The sequence below is a fragment of the Anser cygnoides genome, chromosome 22 (genome assembly GCF_040182565.1).
Source record: "Anser cygnoides isolate HZ-2024a breed goose chromosome 22, Taihu_goose_T2T_genome, whole genome shotgun sequence".
NCBI classification, from domain to species: domain Eukaryota; kingdom Metazoa; phylum Chordata; class Aves; order Anseriformes; family Anatidae; genus Anser; species Anser cygnoides.
In genome coordinates this window covers 7,171,747-7,190,347 of record NC_089894.1, presented here as the reverse complement: position 1 = coordinate 7,190,347, position 18,601 = coordinate 7,171,747, and the positions used below count along the sequence as shown (strand labels likewise).

The window sequence follows — 18,601 nt, the reverse complement described above, 5'->3', positions numbered from 1 at the left end:
TCCGCCACGTGTGCCTTGCCTGAGCGCTCCCCGCGCTCCCATTGGCCCGCGCCGGTGGGGCGCGCCCGCGCGGCCTTGTGGGAGTCGTAGTTCCGCCCCCTCGCTGCCGCGCCCCCAACCCCCCCCCACCCCCCCGGCCCTGACCCCCCTCCCTCTCCCGGCCCCCCCCCCCCCCCCTCCGGGCCGGGGCTGCGGGCAAACAGCGGCGGTGCCAGCTCGGAGCAAAGGGCCGCGGCCACGCCACCGTCACGCCGAGCGCCGCCCGCCAGCCACGGGCAGCCTGCCCCGCTGTCACCAGCACCTCGCCCCGCTCCCGGCCCCCTCGGAGCTCCCAGCGCCGCAGCAGCCCCGTTCCCGCTGCTGCTTCTTCCTCCTCCTCCTCCTCCTCCCGCTGCAGCCTCTCGGCCCCCGGGCCAAGCCGCCCACCCTTCCCCTCCCACGGCCCGGCCCAGCATGACTGCACCGGCAGCCGGCACAGGCCGGATCCAGGCGTTCCCCGGAGCTGGTGGTGTAAGGCAGGGGGCAGGAGGCGTCTGCCGGTACCGGCGGTGGGGCGCGGAGCTCCGCAGCGCATAGCCAGACAGCAGTGCTGCTCGGGAACCGAGCATCACCATCACTGGGGCATGGTCCAGAAGGATACAGCTGCCAGGTGTTCTTTACCCGAGCAGGGCAGCGAAACATCTCCCACACGCAAAGAGAGGAGAAAGGGACACCCGTGAAAGTGCAGGATGCGGCCATCCCCCCTCCCTGTTCACGACAGCCCCACTTGGTTTGTAACAAGCCTCTAACGGCACTCATCACGTCTCTTCTGCTTGCCAGCAACACTCAGAGCATATTCATTTTTTTTTCCTGGCGTTTCCAACCTGTGACTAAAGTACAAATCAGCCACACTGAAGCGAAGCGCCCTGGGGCAGTCCCTCCGATGAGGGAGGATGGCTTCGGTCCAGAGGCGAGCAGCCCATGACATTATCACGGGGCTGGAGCACGGACTTGTAACAGCCACCGGCGGGTGACCAGAGGACACAGACACGATGCCTGTCTCCTTACGGAGAACGTGTCACAACCAGCAATGGCAAAAGGCCCCGTGGAAAAGTTACCAGAGGTTTACTTTAAACCACCTCAACTTCTCTCCCTGTTGGCAGAGGGTTTGTCACGCTGGCCTCCCACTGCAGGGTTTGACTGGTGTTTGTGTCACCACCCACGCATGAGACACCCTGCCTGCCTTCCGCACAGCCCCATCCACCACGCCGTTGAAGTGAGGACTGACCCTGTCACTCCTGGGCTGCTTCCAGAATCCAGCAGCAGCTCTGCCATTCCCCATGGTGATGTTAAATCTTACAAACTGCTCTGAGCTGGAGTATTTTTTGAGCAGGCCAGACAGGCCACACCCACTCTGAGTCACTTTGCTGGAACAAATTGCTTCGAATATTAATCCTGGCAGGGTCTTGTACAAGGCCAAAATAAAGTCAAGACTTTGGATGCTGATAGGGGAGAACCAGAACATTCTCTCATTCATCATTTCTGTTTGTCCAGGAGCATTGGATGCTGTAGCAATGAAATCAGTAGTGTGGGCTACCAGCAAGCACCAAAGAAGAACTGAATATTACACAAATAGGGGGGAAAGCAGTGGGCTGCCGTGCGAAGCCCCTGCAGGAGGCACCACCTCCTGACCTGGCTGAGCAGAAGAACCTGTTCGGCCTGACACTGGCAGGAGCTGAGGCATTCACACGACTGCTCTTGCACAGCGGTTTTATGAAGTGCCTGCACTCCCACACTCCCTTTCTTTACGGCCGTGCCTCCAGCGCTGGTGTTTGGAAACGCAGGCTTTAGAACAAAACCCGAACAAGCGCCGGAGCACCGCAGGCTGGACAAGTCGGCTCAGGAAACACCGCGCGAAACGCACCACGAGCGCCACAGCTCCGGCTGCATGAAATTACCCGGCACGCATTTTGCAGCGAAACGGGCGTTTCCTTCCCTCGCAGCCCTGCCTCGCGCACCTCTCCTATCTGCCGCCCACCCGTGCCCTACTTACACCGTGCCTCTGACCAGCCCACCCCGCGCTGCCTTGGCTCGCAGGAACGCGCTGGGCACGGCTGGGCACGGCTCGGGCACGGCTCGGGGCACGGCTCGGGGCACGGCTCGCAGCATTTCGAGGCGCCCGGCCCACGCCAGCCCCCGGGGCCGAGCGCTCCCGGCCGGGTCCCCCCCCGCGCTCGGCGCCGGCAGCGGCGCGGCGCGAACCGCGGGAGCCGCACGTGGCCGCGGCGCGGGCGCGGGAAACGGCCTCGCGCCGTGGCGCGCCAAGACGTCACCGCGCGGGCGGGGCTTCGCGCCGAGCCGGAAGCGGGGCGGTTGCCTGGCAACGGTTGCCAGGCGACGGCGGCGACCGGGGCCGGGCCGGGGCATGGCGGCGGGGCCGGGGGGGGGCAGCGTGCCGGCCGGCACCTTCCCCGGCTTCATGACCGAGGGGACGCTGCTGTACCGGCGGGGCGAGTACGGCAAGGCCCTGGCCTGCTTCGACAACGTGAGGGAGCCGGGGCGGCCCGGGGGGGGAGAGCCCCGAGGGCACGGGAGGGGGGCGGGGGGCGGCGGGGGCACCGGGCGGGGGCACCTGGGGGGTCCCCGGGGAGGGCCGCGGCTCGCAGGGGTGGCGGCGAGGAGGGCGGGGGGCGCGGAGGGACGGGGCAGAGGCGGCAGCACCGGCGGGTGGCACCGGGGGGGGGGATGGTCCTAAAGTGGTGGCACCGGGGGGGGGTGGCCCCGAGGTGGTGGCACCGGGGGGGGGGCGGCACCAGCACGAGGGGAGGTGACAACGGAGGTGGCACACGAGAGGAGGTGCAGGCCCTGCCCTTGTGGCAGGGGTTGCGCACAGAGAGGGGGGCAGCACGAGAGGAGGGGGTGCAGGAGTATGCAGAGAATAATTTTTGCAGAAAAAGTTGGAGTTTTTGGTCCTCATCCGCCGGCCAGATCCGTGCAGGGACGGAGCAGGTCGTGTCCCGTATTTGTGTGCGTGAAGGGAGGGCGTCGAGAGGATGGAGCCGGTTTCTTTTCAGTCGTGCCCAGTGAAAATACGAGAGGCGACGGGCACAAACTGAAGCCCAGGAGGTTCTGGCTCAATGTGAGGGGGCACTTCTGTACTGGGAGGTGACAGAGCACTGGGACAGGCTGCCCAGAGAGGCTGTGGGGTCTCCTTCTCTGGAGATATCCCAAACCTGCCTGGGTGCCGTCCTGCACGAGGTGCTCTAGGTGGTCCTGCTCGGCAGAGGCTTGGACTGGATGATCTCCTGGGGTCCCTTCCAACCTCAGCCACCCTGGGATTCGGGGCTGCGTTCCCAGCACTGATGGCACGTGCATGTATGCTGCATTCCAGGCGCTGAAGCTGAGAGCAGAAGACAAGCACTGTCTAGTTGCCCGCTCAAAATGCTACCTGAGACTTGGAGACACGGAAAATTCCCTGAAAGATGCAGAAGCTTCTCTGCAAAACGACAAAACATTCTCCAAGGTAAACAGCATGAAGCAGGAAGAGGCTGGGGTGGCCAAGGACAGGTCTTTTATCTGTGCGAAACTCTGAAGGGTCTGAGAGACAGTGTTGTGTAAAAATAGATAACTCTAAAAGCAAAATCAGCCTCGCTCTGCACTCTTGCCCCTTTTAGTCCTTCCAGAGAAGGGGAGGCGCTTTGTCAGCTAAGGAAGAGTTACAGGATTACACTTTATTGTATGAAAACCTGATAGCATAGTGCTTTCCCTTCTGTCTAATGGGGAATTAGTTGAGGTCTAAGTGTTTTTATCTGTATTTTTTCCTTTTCAGGGACTTTACCAAAAAGCTGAGACATTATATACCATGGGTGACTTTGAATTTGCGCTAGTGTTTTATCATCGAGGCTACAGGCTACGCCCAGAACTACAGAAGTTCAGGCTGGGTATCCAGAAATCCCAAGAGGCAATTGTCAACTGCATTGGAAGTAAGCAGCTTGATTTTATGGTGCCTATGAGCACAGCTGGAAGCTGGTCATTGGACAGCTGATGGCATATTAGCTCTACAAGTGGCCTAAGGACCCTATAACAGCGGAGTCTCTTTGCTTCTAGATTCATGTGCTCAGTGGCCATTGTCACATGAAACCAGAAAGTACCAAAAAAAGCACAGCCCCATTCTTTTCTTTTTTTTTTTGGCTGAATGCCTGTTTATATACAGAGTCTACTAACTTCAGTTACGGAAGTGAATTATGACCCTAGCACTTTTTTTACATTTTCAGTCACCACAAAAATATTCTAAATCATACAGAACAAAGCAGCTCATCTACTTACAGCCCTACTGATTACAGAATCCATTGTGAAATCTTTATCCCAATATTAAAAGTTTGTAATGAAATTTGCCTTGCTACCTGAGACTGGCCTTCCTGAGATCCTGATTTTCCTCCAATTTACATTGCATAAGAGCAGTGAAACTGTTGACTATTGCAATGGAGCACTGCTTTCATAATTTCTGGCGTAGATCATAGAACTGCGTCCTGCAGGAGACAGAAAAGGCCAAGGACCTGGTGATGTTAGAAAGTAAACGGAAAAATTTTCCCTTAGTTTTCCTCTTAGCAATGTTGTCACGTGCAGACAAGCGTGGACAAGGTGTGCACCCACTCTTGGGCACACAGACACCTCTCAGCTGGGGCTGCCACCTTAGACAAGTGGCTTATCAGGTGCACAGCTCCCAGGGCTGCTGTAAAACCCGCCGAGCTAGTTAGAAACTGCCCAGGTGGATCCTCCAACAGCCTGTCCCGTCACGGAGCCAGGGCACACCCTGCCTGCACACCCATACACGGAGGCCTCGATCCTCCAGATACTTCCCTCTCCCTGAAATCAGTTTCAAAATTTCAGTCCACCTCCAGTGCCGCAGATTAGCTTCCCGTCCCAGCTGTGTAAAAGCCTGAAACTCTTCTATGCGTGATATTCATTTTAAAAAAGCAGATAGCGAAAGTTTCCAGATCTGGCTTGCTTTCCTCCATTACCGCTGCTTTCTTAGCCTAATACAAATGGCTAGACGTCTTCACAGCTCACAGTCGAAATGCTTGTCATGCTTGATATACTGAGCTAAATGCTTTAAATGTGTTCAAGCATCTGGACTGTATGCAAATGAACAGAATAAAACCCCAAACATTTTCCAATCAAGTGGCAATAGCTAGATGCGAGGGAAAAGCAGCAAGGAAACATATTAGTATTTGATCCATATGTTGAAATAGTTGTGAAATGCACATGCACTAACAGGGCATATCTCCCAAACTGCTTTATTGAATCGGCTTTGCTCGGCAGGTTCAGAAACACCAGCTTTCTGTGATATGTGGATACTCACATCGCTGAGCTTGGCCCAGCTGCCTCGCTGGAGGAAATCCTTCTCCAGCAACAGTAGCTGAATCTCCTTCCTTCCTTCTGACCAGACCAAAACAAAGAGTTGTTTTTCACCCTTTCCTCCACTGCCAGAGTGCAATCTGAATAGCAGAAGTGAAAATGAAATGGGAGTTTTGCCCTAATGTCAGTGCACAAAAACTTTAAAGTAGTTTTCTGTATTGCTGGATATCCCCATGCTTACGAGCTTTCCTTCCATTTTAAGCTTCAGCTTTGATTCCTCAGAAGAACCTGCCACCCTTTTTCTTTCTCTGTCTCCATGTAGATGTTGCACGTCTCGGTAGGAAATCAGCACTGTGATGGGAGTTCCCTGGTGCCATAAGAAAATAGTAATTAAAATCCAGAGAAGAGCTGCATCTATGAGCTGTAATTCCTACTTAAAGACCATACCAACATCCACGTATTTCTTGTGAAATAATTAAGAAAGCTTTATTTGAAACAGGACATTATAGGCTTAGCACATTTACGGTCATTTTAGATTCTAAAGCTTCAGTACTGCTGTTCTTGAACACTAACAAGTATTTTCTCTGTATTTGCAGGCCCATCCTCTGTTAAACTGGAGAATAAAGAGGATCTCTGCTTTATAAGCAGGCAGGCAGAGGTACAGTGTGAAGAGCTCTTGCTTTAGAAGCTAACTAGAGTTATTATAATGCTAATATGTTCTGAAATAGGCTCTAGAGGATTAGTAGTTTCTGCAGCAACGTGGATGGGGATACAGCTGGTCTAGTGAAGCGCATTCTGAGCATACAAAGCAAGCTGATCCATTATGAGAGTTTTTATGTACCTGTTTTTAACGTAGTTGTGGCTCAAGCTACACAAAATAGAAAGGAGAAGACAGAGGGGTAGGGAAGAGCAACCAAGGAGAAACAAAGCCCAAACTGAGAATCCTCTACCAGCCTGACTGCTCCTTCTGTTGTACGTTGCTGACCGCCCATCAAAGGCTAATAAGTAACAGCACTGAGGTCAGAGCCAGGGTACATTTATCTAGAATATTTACTTTGGTCTTACCTGATGTTTAAGGTTCACATTTTTGATAATGGACACTTTCTCAATTGCTTAATTTTGGGGTGGTCCACTGAAGCAGTGCCTCATTCCTCTGCGATGCCGAGCCATGTTTCCCTGTGAAGTCAGTGCAGTGAATGCTCATTGCTTCTTTCAGCTGGAATTATGGGTACCCTGTGGTAAAAATAATTTGTACAAAGGGGGCTAAATATTAGCACTATAATCGTTGGGACTTTAAACGTGGGACTTCAGAAATACCGTCCTGATGTTTCAGAAGCCTGGTTGTTAGAGCTGTTACGTCTTTGACTCTGGAGGACTAGACCTGCCTTTGCCACAGCCTTAATGTCCTGTCACAGCACTGACCTGGACTCCCTCCAGAACAGAGTAAGACTGAGGAGCAGAGCTAACTCTTGGTCTTATTACAATGCCTCCTCCTTCTCTTAGAAGTGAGGGAGCAGACTTGGGCACAAAATTTGCTGCTGACCAAAGCTCCTGGTGAGATACTGACTTCTTGCTTTTACTTAAAAAGTAACTGCGCCTATGTGGACGGTAAACAACTCTGAAAGCCAGAACTTCCTGATAATGCTAGTGTTTCCCACTAATCTCACCCAACTTAATTTATTTTTTCTTGCTGTAGACCAAAAAAGCAAATCAGAAACTCCAAATAAAACTGACCAAGGATCAAAAGTGGACAAAGAAACAGGAGCCCCAGAGGAACCCAAAAATAGAGCGACAGCTTCTTGGAGAGCTTTATGCTGACAAGGCCTACCTAGAAAAGTTGCTCAAGGATGAAGGTCTTTCTCCATTGTATTTAACTAAATGCTCCTTCTAGGCAGGGTCTTTTTTCCTTCTTTTATATCCTTATTACTACTATTCCTTACTTGTATCAGAGCTCAGATAGCACGGAGTGTTTGCAGTGGTCTTGAGAGAGGCAGATATCTGGAGAGTTCAGGCATTTTTGGAGCCAGATCCAATATTCATAACCGTGTCTGAACATGTTTCCTTCCTTATTAAATGATAGGCTTTTTAAAACAAACAATAAATCAACTCAAAGCAATCTGCGCTGATGAAATAAAAAGCAGAAACAGCAGCATTACAACTTTATTTCTGGCATGATGTTAAATTCTACTAACACTTGCATTAAGTGCAAAGCACTGCTAATGAGACCGTGCCTCATTCATGGCTTTGTTCTAAATGCTGTTAAAAGCAAGATGCAGGATTCAGAGAAGTATCTTATTTTAGAACTAGGCAGAAAGGTGGTTCCCATTTATTCTTTCCTCTAAGAAACTGTTTACCTAGTAGTAGAGGAATAATTCAGAATTTAGTCTACTCATAGGTTTTATGGTACTACTGGCATTAATAATATATAAGGGCCATCTGGTTTCCAGGCGTGTTAAAGTCCTCTCAACTTCCATCTCGCAGTTTAATCCACCACTTTCTGAAGTGCCATTTGAGTACAAGCGTCCCATATGGTTGTCCTGTCCAAGAGGACAATGCTCATGCACCACAGTTGGCGCCCATTAATTGGGCCTCTTCTTTGGCTCTTCATTAAAGAAGGCAGCAGCTTACAGGAGCTGGGAACAACAGCTGAGCTCACCAGGAGAATTTTCTGTAACTTCTCTCCTAATCACATCGGTTCTGAGGAGCATTAAAGACTTTAATTCCCAGGACTGTCTCTGTCATAGCAAAAGAATGTTCACAAGCAGTCCCCCAGTGAACTGCAGCTTTGTCCATCACATACATTAATGCTTTCCTGCGTTCCACCATCTTATTTTCAGATTTGATGAAGAGCAGCACAAAGCAGGGGATCAAAGTAGCAGACATGGTTTTGAGTGGCATTGCCTACCTGGACACACGCACTGAGTTCTGGCAGCAGCAGAAGCCTATTTATGCCCGTGTGAGGGAGCGTAAGCTCAGGCAGCAAAGGTGGATCCGAGACAAGAAGCGAAAACCAGCAGAGGTTGCCAGATACATTGTGAAGAGTATGGAGGACATTGATATGCGTATGTGTCCTGTCTGGAAACAGTAAGAAAGTGATGATTGGCATATGTAATTATTTGCTGTACTATTTTACAGACCAGAAAAACAGAAGCAGTGTACAAGTACTAACAAACAGTAGCAGGTGGTTTTGGGAAGTATTTGCTTTCATATTCTCCATCTTTTCCAAGGCAACACTTCCTTAGATATAGAATCCAATGCATTTTTTTTTTAAAAGAAATCTTTTTTTCTGTACTTGAGGTATTGCTGATTGCTTTTCAGAACATCACTTAGATACAAAAGCCAGGCCAGCCACTGCTGCATACTTAGCAAGTGCCTCTGGCTGGTCTAGTAATCAGAAGTTGTTTTACCAAAAAAATGCAGGGCACTGGAGTAAATAATTTCTGTATCTGAAAAATACCTTTGTGGAGAGACGAAGAAGCTGAAAAATAGCGATCTGGAAGGAAGTAATAATTCAGCCACTTTTACCCTCGCTTTCTACTTATGCTACATATTTTATGACTCAGCGACAAGAATTTGGTGTTACTGCCATTCAGTTCATTTAAGCTACAGCTTGGTGAAGGCAGTGTCAGAAACATCCTGCAGTCTGCTCCCCACAGCACTGCAGCCAGCTGGGTACAATAAACAGAGCTCGCCAGGATAGTGCAAGGGGCTAATTTAGGAGATAAAAAACTAAGCGCTGTAGCTAGTACTTCATCTCCATGATCAGGCTGCCCTGCTTCAATGACTTTTTGCTTTCAAAAACTTTAGACAACAAGCATCATTCTCATTTATTTTTCTTCAGCAAGTGTGAAGTCTTACCAGAGTTATCTCCCCTTGCTTGCTGTGATGAAAGTGATTTCCAGGAGTGCCAGATGGAGGGGCTGAAGTACCATGTCCCGAGGGCAGATTTCTTGGAGATTGAATGGAGGAATGTAGGATATGCATGAAGAGTTAGGAGCTCTAACCATTCCCAAGCTTTGTCTGAGGTGTACATAACTGCACTCAGTCCTACTTCCCCAATATTGCTGTGTCCCTACCCTAACACTGAACTTTCCTCTTTGTCTCTAGTGCTGACCGGTGGCTCCCCGAAGAAAGCTGCAAGAAAGCTGAGCATGTGCTAAAAACAATCCAAGGATGGTCAGATGATGAAGTTCCCAACAAGAATGAACTGATTGGAAGCCTCCACAGCTGCATTGGGAATGCTCAGTTAGAGATGGGCCAGATGGAAGCAGCCCTGCAAAGCCATAAAATGGATCTCGAATTTGCCAGGCAGAAGTAAGTGCTGAGAAGTTCAGAAGGATGGGGAAAAGATCCAACATACAGAGGAAAGTACCTCTGTTAAGATGTTTTAGCATCTGGTAACACTGTAATTCTTTCACGTGGAGATTTAACAGGGCAATGCATACAGACTCTGTCCACATGCAGTGGTCCCTAGTGACTTATCTTCACTATTTCAAAAATAAGGTGACCTAAGCAGATTTTTTAAGGACCTAGCACACACAGCGTATCTAAATCCATGCTGAAGCAAAGCAAAAGAGAACACAAGTTCCAGACTCAGCACTTCAGCCTCTAGTATGCATTTCCTTCTCAGGAAGGTCAGAGTCTAAATTGCACAAGGTTTCTTCTACATTTTCCCTTAAAGTCATTTGCATTCAAATCACGACGATAGGTGTGAAATATTGATACAAGATACAGTTGCTCATATAGAACACATTCTGCAGCAGCTCTTTCAGCTAAAACAGAACGGAGCAAATGTAGTCTTAAGAAGTAGTAACAGAGTTTTACAAAGCACATGAGAAAACACTGAACTGAGGCTTGAATTGAGGTTATTTTGGTTTTATTTCTGCTGATACTGTATGGGACTGTTAAATACTGCCTCGCTGTTTGTCCTTTTCAAAAAGCACATTTTTAATTATAGGTTTAACAATTTCTGCATCTCTCCTTGTGATTTCCACTCCACAGTTACACCAAATAGAGTTAAGACTTAGCAAAAGCTAGGCAGGAGTGAGATCCGTCGTTTTACTACTCTTTCAAACCGATTGAAGGTTGTATTTGAAGGACAGAAACACAGCCATTACCGAGAGGCACTCGCCCTCTGGTGGCTGCAGTTCAGCAGGGACCAGGGGAGACATTGGTAATGACTCGCATAACCCACAGCAACGCATTTGTTCTCTGGTTTCATCTCTTTTTTTTTCAAGGCACGGGTAGTCAAAGCAAGCTACTTCTGAAGCTGGGAATGAAGACTAATTAAAGAAAAAAAAAAGCTACATTCTGATAGAAGAAGCTGCCTCTAGCATTGGGCAAAATCTCATTCAGGGCATTGGGAACAGGGCCTGTTACCAGGAGTCTGTTAATGAGACATATTGCAGACATTCTTGCGTCTTCAATTTCCTCTTGGACAATACTAATTTATTAGTGTTAGGGACCTAAGAACTGGTAGGGGATTTCCATGGGATCCACAAGGCAACAAAGAGAAACTGAGGAAAAGAAAAGACACACAAGGGCTGCCAGATTTGCACAAAATATTGAAGACAAAACTAAACTGGTTTTCCCCATATTACGGGGTGTTGCAATGGCTGTAGATGAAAATAAAAGTTTACCTTGGTTTTATGACTTTCAGCCTGACACTGGTCCTTTACTTCTACTTCTGAGCACTTACTTTCATGTTAAGAGCCAAAGAAAATATATGGGGTTGAAGAAAGCACAGACTGTATCAGGAACAAGGCTATTTCAGCTACTACAACTTCTTTTTCTTTCCAACACAGCAATCTACCAGATGCCATATCCAGAGCCCTTGATAACATCGGCAGAGTTTATGCCAGAATCGGCAAATTCCAGGAAGCTATTGACACGTATGTAAAATTAGTAACAGAAAAGGCATAAGGTTTATTTTGAGTTTAATAGATGCTGTCTTTTCAGTTTGTTTAATTGTACTGCTAGAAAGAGGGCTGAGAAAGTTTTCATCACAGTACCTGGAACACTTTGTTAATAGAATCCACAGTTGAAATTATAACTGCACCTAGGTTCAGCAATAGTCTTTCTTTCTTACTCTCTGCTTGAAGTTGGGAGGAGAAAATTCCAATGGCAAAATCAAGCCTGGAAAAGACCTGGCTGTTCCATGAAATTGGCCGGTGTTACCTTGAGCTCGATAAAGGTGAAGCAGCCCGAAATTATGGAGAGAAGTCCCTGCAGTCAGCAGATGAAGATGGAGATGTTGAGTGGCAACTGCATGCTAGTGTACTGGTGGCACAAGCACAAGGTAAAGATGTCACTACAATTTTTGCTTTAAGGACAGATGGCAGCCTGTCTGTTCAGCTTCTTACATATCTGTCATTTAACAACCAAAGTAACCGTTTTGATCAAGATCTCTCACAGGAGACTTGCTTGATTAACACTTGTTCTTCTCTTTATCTTGGGTTAAAATAGATGTTTTCATTTGTCCCTTACAGAAAAATTAAAGGATTACCAGGTCTGCAATCATGAACTTTGAAAAAGCACTTGAGAAGGCAAAGCTTGTTCACGATGATGCTGCCCAGAAGGCCATCATTATTGTAAGTGGCTTGGTGCAAAGTGGAGAGAAGCTTGCGGCAGCATCAATAAGTTAGCTGTAACTATTGTCTAGCAGCCTGCAAATTGAGAAAATGTCACTACATAGCTAGTGCATTAAGAGGGGGAAAATGCAGCCTCTGAAGAAAAAAGTTATGAAGCCTTCTGGCTTAGAAAACTTAATCTCAGTTCGTGAACCAGTACAACACCTAGAAGGCTGTATCCCTAGCTCTGTTCAGGTCAAGGGAAAATTTTTATTTGAACTCCCTTTCACACGTAGAATACAAAAGTACCTTCTCTACGTTCAGTATCTGTTGGAATGCAGGGCTGATCAGAGCTTACTCTTTTCTGGCCTCTCCAAAGTGTCCCAGAGAAACCACTTTGCATCAGATCAGAACATCTGGGGCATTGCTGGTGACCCAGTCTGCACATTTTGGTAGCCTGACAGTGGGTTGTGGGTGATCTTCTGACCTCACTCAGCTTGCCAGGGAACAGGTACAGCGTAAACACATACCTATTTGGTGATCCCTCATGGGTGTTCAAAGTTGGAGCAGAGCCTGTTTTCCTGCCAGAAGGAAAACAATAGTGTGTAAGAGATTAAATCTTCAGGGGAGGAGACATTTGATAAGGGATACTAACAGGTAGTAATCACTGCAGGGAGGAACGAAGGATGTTGTTGCAGTTTTGAGGTAGGAAAGGAGCAAGCAATGACAGCAGAGATCAAAGAGAAATAGGAAAAACTTAGATACGTAGCTGTATTTCTATAGCCTTCACTAATTAGCCATATCCCTTTCAGGCCTTAGATGATGTGAGCAGAAGCTTCATTGAAGACCTGAAAGAAAGAGGAAGAGAAATGACAGATCACTCTCTTATAGGTAGTTGTCATCTAGACCTCTGCACCACATAAATGTAAAAATTCCCCACTTTCCTTTTCTGGCATGGGAAAAAAACAACCCATTCCCAGGTAGCAAGCACTGAAATTTCTGAACTGCATGCATCCTCTGTGCTAGTATGCTGTAGCAGGAATTCATTTATATGTGATGCCATTGCATAGTTAAAATTTGTGGCCTCATTTTTTTTGACAGTGAAGGTTTAATTTCCAGGATAACAGTGAGGGACCCTGGCTCCTCTTCAGCTCTATCTTTGTAAAAAGCTTCTTTTAATAACAATGAAAGCAGCTCCAGTGCCCAGAACGTGTAGTGGTGTGCACAGCCAGGAGCAAAATAGTGTCAAAAGGTGACCGTAAAAATGACAGTGAATAAATGAGACCCCGCAGCGCTGAGGCCTTCAAAAACATCAGCGGATTCTAGAGCCCACGTAGTGTAAAAGTATTGATTTTCTGTCACCATCTAGATGACAATACGTGCTACTGAGCACCTGCAGCACGAAGCACGACAGAGTAAGTCACAGTTCCATGGCAAACAGATACTGCTCTTCATCCGAACACACGTACGTGTCCTTCCCAGAGCAAAGGCTAACACAAAGAGCAATCCCTACTCTGCCCCAGCAAGTGAGGCTGCAGAAAGAGGGGAGCAGAGTGGAATCCCCAGGAGTGCAGCGTACTCGTGGTTAGTTGAAGCCCCTGACTCGGAACACAAACTGAATTCCTGCAGCTCTGCTCCCAGGTCTGGCCATGGCCATCTCAGAGCTGTATCAAGCCCGAGCAGGAGATGGCAGCACTTCCCCTCTGGGGAACACCACACCTGGACTTCATCTCCTGTTCGTTTTGTCAGCTGATGAATCCAGGCATCACGATGTAACCGCCAGCACCTGCCTTCTGTTCACTTAGATCATATAGCTCAGCACCTCAGATTGCTGGCAATTTTATCCTTGTGAGTCAGAAAATAGAGGAGAGCTTTCTAATTGTAGTGACGGAGGCCAGGGGTCTTTTCTTGCGCCCTACAGATTGCTCAGTGCTGGAACTTGGTTTAAGATTCCCTCTGCTTCCTCCTCCCCCCCTCCAGATTATGATTTCAGCAATGAAAACACAGACGATGACAACTGTGAGAAGGACAGGGAGGGAAAGGAAAGCGAGCAAGGCACAGAGAATCGAGATGAAAAGGAAAATGAAGATGCCAAGAACGATAAGGAGCAAGGAGGCGATAAAGAGCATGAGAGTAAAGAAGAGGAGAGCAAAAGAGATGATGAAGAAGGCAAAAGAGACGGCGACGCGAGCAAAAAAGACAAGAAATAGGGGGTGATGAAAAGCAGCCGACCCTCGCTTTGGAGTAGAGCAGCATTTCCTGAGCAGTTAGAGGGCAGAATAAACCTTTGTGCCGAGCGTTGCTTTTGCAAACGAACCCTTTTCCCTTCGCTGTTCCTACACCCCGGCTGTGCCACGTACCTGCGAGCCCAGGCGCACGCGGCCGCTCGCTTCGGGCTTTTCCTCCTTTTTCTGGCACAGCTTCCCCCGGAGCACGGGGCAAAAAAAAAAACCAAAAACAAAACAAAACCAAAAACCTGGCCCCGAGCTGCGGCGGCCCCCGGGGCCGGGCACCCACCGCCACCGGCCCGCCCCGGGGAGGCGCGGCCACGGCGGGGCTGGGGGGGGCTCGGGGGGTGCCCGGTGCTATGAAAGGGGCCGCGATCGCACCCGCCCCAGAGCCGCTGCCCCGCCGCCCCGCTCCGCACCGGCGGCCGCTGCCCTCACCATGGTAAGTGCGGGGCCGGCGCATCCCCGGGGCCGGTTTCGTTTCATTTCCCGGTGGGGAGGGAGGAACGGGGCCTCGCCGGGTGTCGGGGGGGGGGAGCTCGGGGTGCGGGGCACGGCCCGGGGGTCCCGGGGTGCTGGGGGCACTGCCGGAGCTCCGGGGGCTGCGGGGTGGAGCTGGGGGCGCAGCAGCTTCTTCCCGGGGGGGGGTCCTGGGCTGCGCTGCCCCTGCTCTCCCCCAGCCCACCCTGGGGTGCAGACGCCTTTCAGCGGGGTGCAGAGGGGTGCTGGGTCCGGGAGCATCGCCCAGCGAGGCCCCGGGGACGCGGAGGACAAGCGGGGGCTTTGTGGGGGTCGCAGGCAGGGACGGGACAGGGGCGCGCGTTCAATCGGGGATTGTTCGCCCGGAGGAGCCCAGAGCTCCGCAGGGTCGGGTCTCTGTAGTGCCATTGTCCGGCCACGCTGTACGGGGCCCGATTTCATAAAGGCCGGCATTATCCTTCGAGCTGGCTGCTAAACAATGGGTCCTGAGGGTGTTTTCTATTATTGTTCTTTTGTTTGCACGGTTGAAAAGCAGCCTCAGTCACTGCTTGGCCACCAGCAGCTGCTTTCTGCAAAATAGCTGGGCTGCCCCGCTCACAGCCGAGCCCTGTGCCCGGCTCGCAGCCGCAGGAGCAGCGCATCCCACACGGCCGCGGCCCTGCTCAGAGGTGCTGCTGGTCCCTGCCCGGCCCAAAAATCCCCCTCCCTGGCCAGGACACTGCGAGGAGCAGCAGCCCTTGGAGCCAGCTCACACCTCTGCTTCCTCATGCGTGAAGATGTGGGAGCCCTAAATCCACAGGGAAGGTGGTGTAGGGGGCCCAGGAGAGTTGGGTAGTTCTTCCTCTTCTTGGAGCCCGTTTGTTCGTGGTGCAGGAGCTCTGCCCTGGTTTTGGAAGCAGGCACAGCTCGGTGTGCTCCAAGCTCCCCGTCCCACGCTGCTGCACAGCAGCTGCCCCGGGGCAGGCACTGCTCCCTGCCTACCACATCCCTAAAGCAGGGGGGGGGTCTGCGGTCCTAGCCCCAGGGTGTTTTGGAACCAAAACACACCTCTGAATTCTGAAATAAAGGATAGAGTTACTTAAAATAGCTGACTTTTTAAACAGGCTGTTCACTCTGCGAACAGGAAAACGGTCCTTTCCTGCTGCGGGCAGACCACTTGCACAGCGTGTAAACCCCCCGATTTTTGCATCGCAGGCAGGACTCGCTCCTTCGCTTTCACTTCTGTGGCAGAGCTCAGGGGCAGGTGCGGGTCCCAGGCTGGGCTATGTGAGGATGCAGCTGGGGAGGGTGGAGGGGCCACACATCAACCCGCAGAAACAACAGCTGCCCGGTGGTGCCATTGAAACCAGTTGGAGAAATCCCTCACTTCCCTGAATCCGGTGCTTTCCCAGACCATGCTGGGAATTACCTGGGCTTCCTGTTACTGGCGCTGCTGGCAGGCAGGGAGGCAGAGCCAGCTCCTGCTCCCCAGGGTGCTTTTCCCGAGGCTGCTGCTGCCGCCAAGCTGCTTTGGTGCTCGCAGTTACTTTCACTTTCGTGTTCAGCTCAGCAGCGGCTGGGATTGGGCTTGCCCTTGCTGGAAGCAATTTTAAGTTGCTCCTCGTTCAAAGAGGAGCCCAAATTCCCTCCTGTGAGGCAGTCACGGCGCTGATGTTCAGCGGGGTGCAAAGAGGCAATTCTTGCAGTGAAACTGCCTTTCTTACAGAACAGAGGACCCCCAGGCAGACTTAAATCAGCCTGCCATCATTTCAGGACGAACTGACAGGATTGCAGCAGCTGCCCCAGCCCCCTGGCTCTTTCATTTCCCCTTTTCAGGCAGAGCTCCCCCAGACGCGCAGCGGCGTTGCAATCTAGCGGCCACAGGTATTTGTTTAAGCGTTCAGAAATAAATTTGACGCTCAGACTGCTCTGGCTGGGTTTTAGCTCCGTGGCAGCTCGTGGTGCCTGCAAAGCAGCAGCCGCCGCCACGTGACGGGCGAAGCTTCCCCTTCCCGGTCAGGCAGGGCCCAAGTTGCTGCTGGCAGACACCGGAGCAAGGAGCGGAGCCGCACGGTCACTCCTCAGGTCAGGGGCAGCGCCAGGACGGGGCACAGACGGGTCCCTGCTGCGGGGAGGGTTGGGGGAGCCGTGAGAAGTGCTTTAAGCCCAGCGAGGTTACGGGAAGCGGTGAAACCGCGTCCCCTCAGCCTCCTTCCCTCCCTGTGGGGGCTCTCACCGGGACGTGCTCACGCAGCAGGAACGTGCGGTCTCCGGGGGTTGCTAACCTACAAAGCATTTTCTTCTTGGATTTCAGAACAGAGGCTTCTCGAAGAAGAGTCACACATTCCTGCCTAAAATATTTAGAAAAATGTCTTCTCAATCAGCAAAAGAAAGGCCTGAAAGCTTGCAGTTCCCTTTCCTTGATGATGAAGATACCATCTCCACGCTCAAAGAGTCTAAAACCTTTTTTATTTTAAGAGGCCTACCTGGCAGTGGGAAGTCCACTCTTGCCCAGGCTATTCAAGACAGGTATAAAGATGCCTGCAAGGTCATTTCTGTCGATAGCTATAAAATTACGCCTGGAATAAGAAGCAGCGTTCCTGAAGAATACTCAAAAGTTGATGAGGATCTAGTTGACTATTGCAAACGAGATATCAGCATTATCGTTTTGGATGACACTCACCATGAAAGGGAAAGGCTGGACCAACTCTTTGATATTGCTGACAAATACCGGTACAAAGTCATCTTTGCTGAGCCCAAAACCCCGTGGAGAATGGATTGCTCGCAGCTTAAGGAAAAGAATCAATGGAAACTGTCGGTGGAAGACCTGAAGAAGATGAAGCCAAGCTTGGAGAAGGAATTTCTACCCATGTATTTTGGGTGGTTTTTGAGCAAAAGAAGTTCCGAGAACCTGAGGAAGGCTGGCCAGCTCTTCTTAGATGAGCTTGGAAGTCTCAAAGCCTTCAAAAAGGAGAGCAAATATTGTATGTATAGAAGTATCTTATCAAGTTCTTACTTTGATGAAACAAATGGGACAACTTTAGTCAGCTTCTAAAGTGACGCTCTTAGTTAAAGTTCGCAACAGGGAAAACTGTTTAAAGATACTAATCCCAGTTTCCCATAGTCGTCAAATTTGCTTTGGTAACTGAAAACCAACAGTTCTCCTTAAAAGCCTGTTTAGCTGTGAGGCTGCAGGGAGGTGGGTTAGGATGGCAGCAGCATTACTCTAGGCAGCTGGGCACCCCACTGGTTACTGGGACGGGCTGTGTAGAACAAATGCAGAGAAAAAAAGAAAAGAAAAAAAGGAAAAACCAAGTGGTCTTGCCCCTTAAGGGACTTCTGCAACATCAGGTTTAAGATGAGCCATGATGCTGTGCAGAAATTTGGCTTTTAGTTACATCCAGGTGGAAGAACTTCATGCATCCATCTGGTCCTTTTTAGCAGTAAGAAAGATGAAGCATGAAGGACAGCTTGGTGAAGAAAGCTGAGATGAGACAGGCTCAGGGGTAGCATCGAGGGGTTGATTTTTTTTCATAGTAACATTGCTTACCTGTGTTCGCAGTTGCTTTTGCTATTGAAGATCCCAAAATAAAACTAGATCTCACCAGCTACTTTGTGAAGAGACCACCTGGAGTCTTACACTGCACCACGAAATACACAGAGTTTGGAAAAGCACCTGGGGCTGAGGAATACGCACAGCAAGAAGTGAGTACCGTGGCTCCAGCTTTTCCCTGCTGGAGTCTCCCTTCCCCTTCCCAGCTGGGGATCCACATGCCTTGGGAGTGGGCTGGGGGGGGCAGCTTTGCTCTCAGCTAGGAGGCAAACTGTAGAGAGAGTAATTATGCCCATATGATAGAAAAGCGATAAGCATGGGGGAGATGGCAAATATTTCCTGTTAGTTTCCAAACTAAACATCTCCCCCATCACCCCAACTTCCAGCAGCATCCCCAAAAGCTTAACTTGAATGATGGTTAAATCATTCAACAGAATTATCGATACTTCTAGCCA

The 18,601-nt window shown here is 50.1% G+C and overlaps 2 protein-coding genes and 1 long non-coding RNA gene across 15 annotated transcripts in view; 2 read left to right on the top strand and 1 right to left on the bottom strand.

The window, feature by feature from the left end:
- Positions 1–2,360: 2,360 nt before the first annotated feature.
- ODAD4 (outer dynein arm docking complex subunit 4) lies at positions 2,361–14,258 on the top strand. The gene is given in 14 exon segments (XM_066981708.1): positions 2,361–2,524; positions 3,371–3,502; positions 3,809–3,962; positions 5,934–5,995; positions 7,034–7,190; positions 8,175–8,399; positions 9,445–9,459; positions 9,462–9,651; positions 11,142–11,228; positions 11,439–11,635; positions 11,826–11,845; positions 11,847–11,927; positions 12,719–12,800; positions 13,887–14,258. Coding segments are annotated over 14 exon segments (1,752 nt in total). The 5' UTR covers positions 2,361–2,404; the 3' UTR covers positions 14,117–14,258.
- On the bottom strand, positions 3,958–14,435 carry LOC125180856 (uncharacterized). Of its 12 annotated transcripts, XR_007159781.2 has the most exons (7): positions 14,267–14,427; positions 12,562–12,754; positions 12,437–12,487; positions 9,196–9,286; positions 8,243–8,412; positions 6,403–6,570; positions 3,958–5,704 (listed from the first exon to the last, which is right to left on the bottom strand). It is a non-coding gene; the product is annotated as an uncharacterized lncRNA (long non-coding RNA). The 12 variants fall into 12 exon arrangements; XR_010826276.1 differs by lacking the exon at positions 9,196–9,286 and adding an exon at positions 7,278–7,418 and having other exon boundaries at positions 12,437–12,754; positions 14,267–14,435; XR_007159786.2 differs by lacking the exon at positions 9,196–9,286 and adding an exon at positions 7,278–7,459 and having other exon boundaries at positions 12,437–12,754; positions 14,267–14,433.
- Positions 14,436–14,443: 8 nt separating this feature from the next.
- The window catches only part of CNP (2',3'-cyclic nucleotide 3' phosphodiesterase), a 6,831-nt gene continuing 2,673 nt past the window's right edge, over positions 14,444–18,601 (top strand). The window contains exons 1-3 of one of the 2 annotated variants that reach the window (XM_048053166.2): positions 14,444–14,576; positions 16,908–17,577; positions 18,156–18,298. In XM_048053166.2, the coding sequence (XP_047909123.2) occupies positions 14,574–14,576; positions 16,908–17,577; positions 18,156–18,298 (816 nt within the window). In that variant the 5' untranslated portion in view covers positions 14,444–14,573. Of the gene's footprint in view, positions 14,577–16,560; positions 16,679–16,907; positions 17,578–18,155; positions 18,299–18,601 lie in introns of those variants that run through there. The other variant, XM_013199788.3, reaches the window with a different exon arrangement.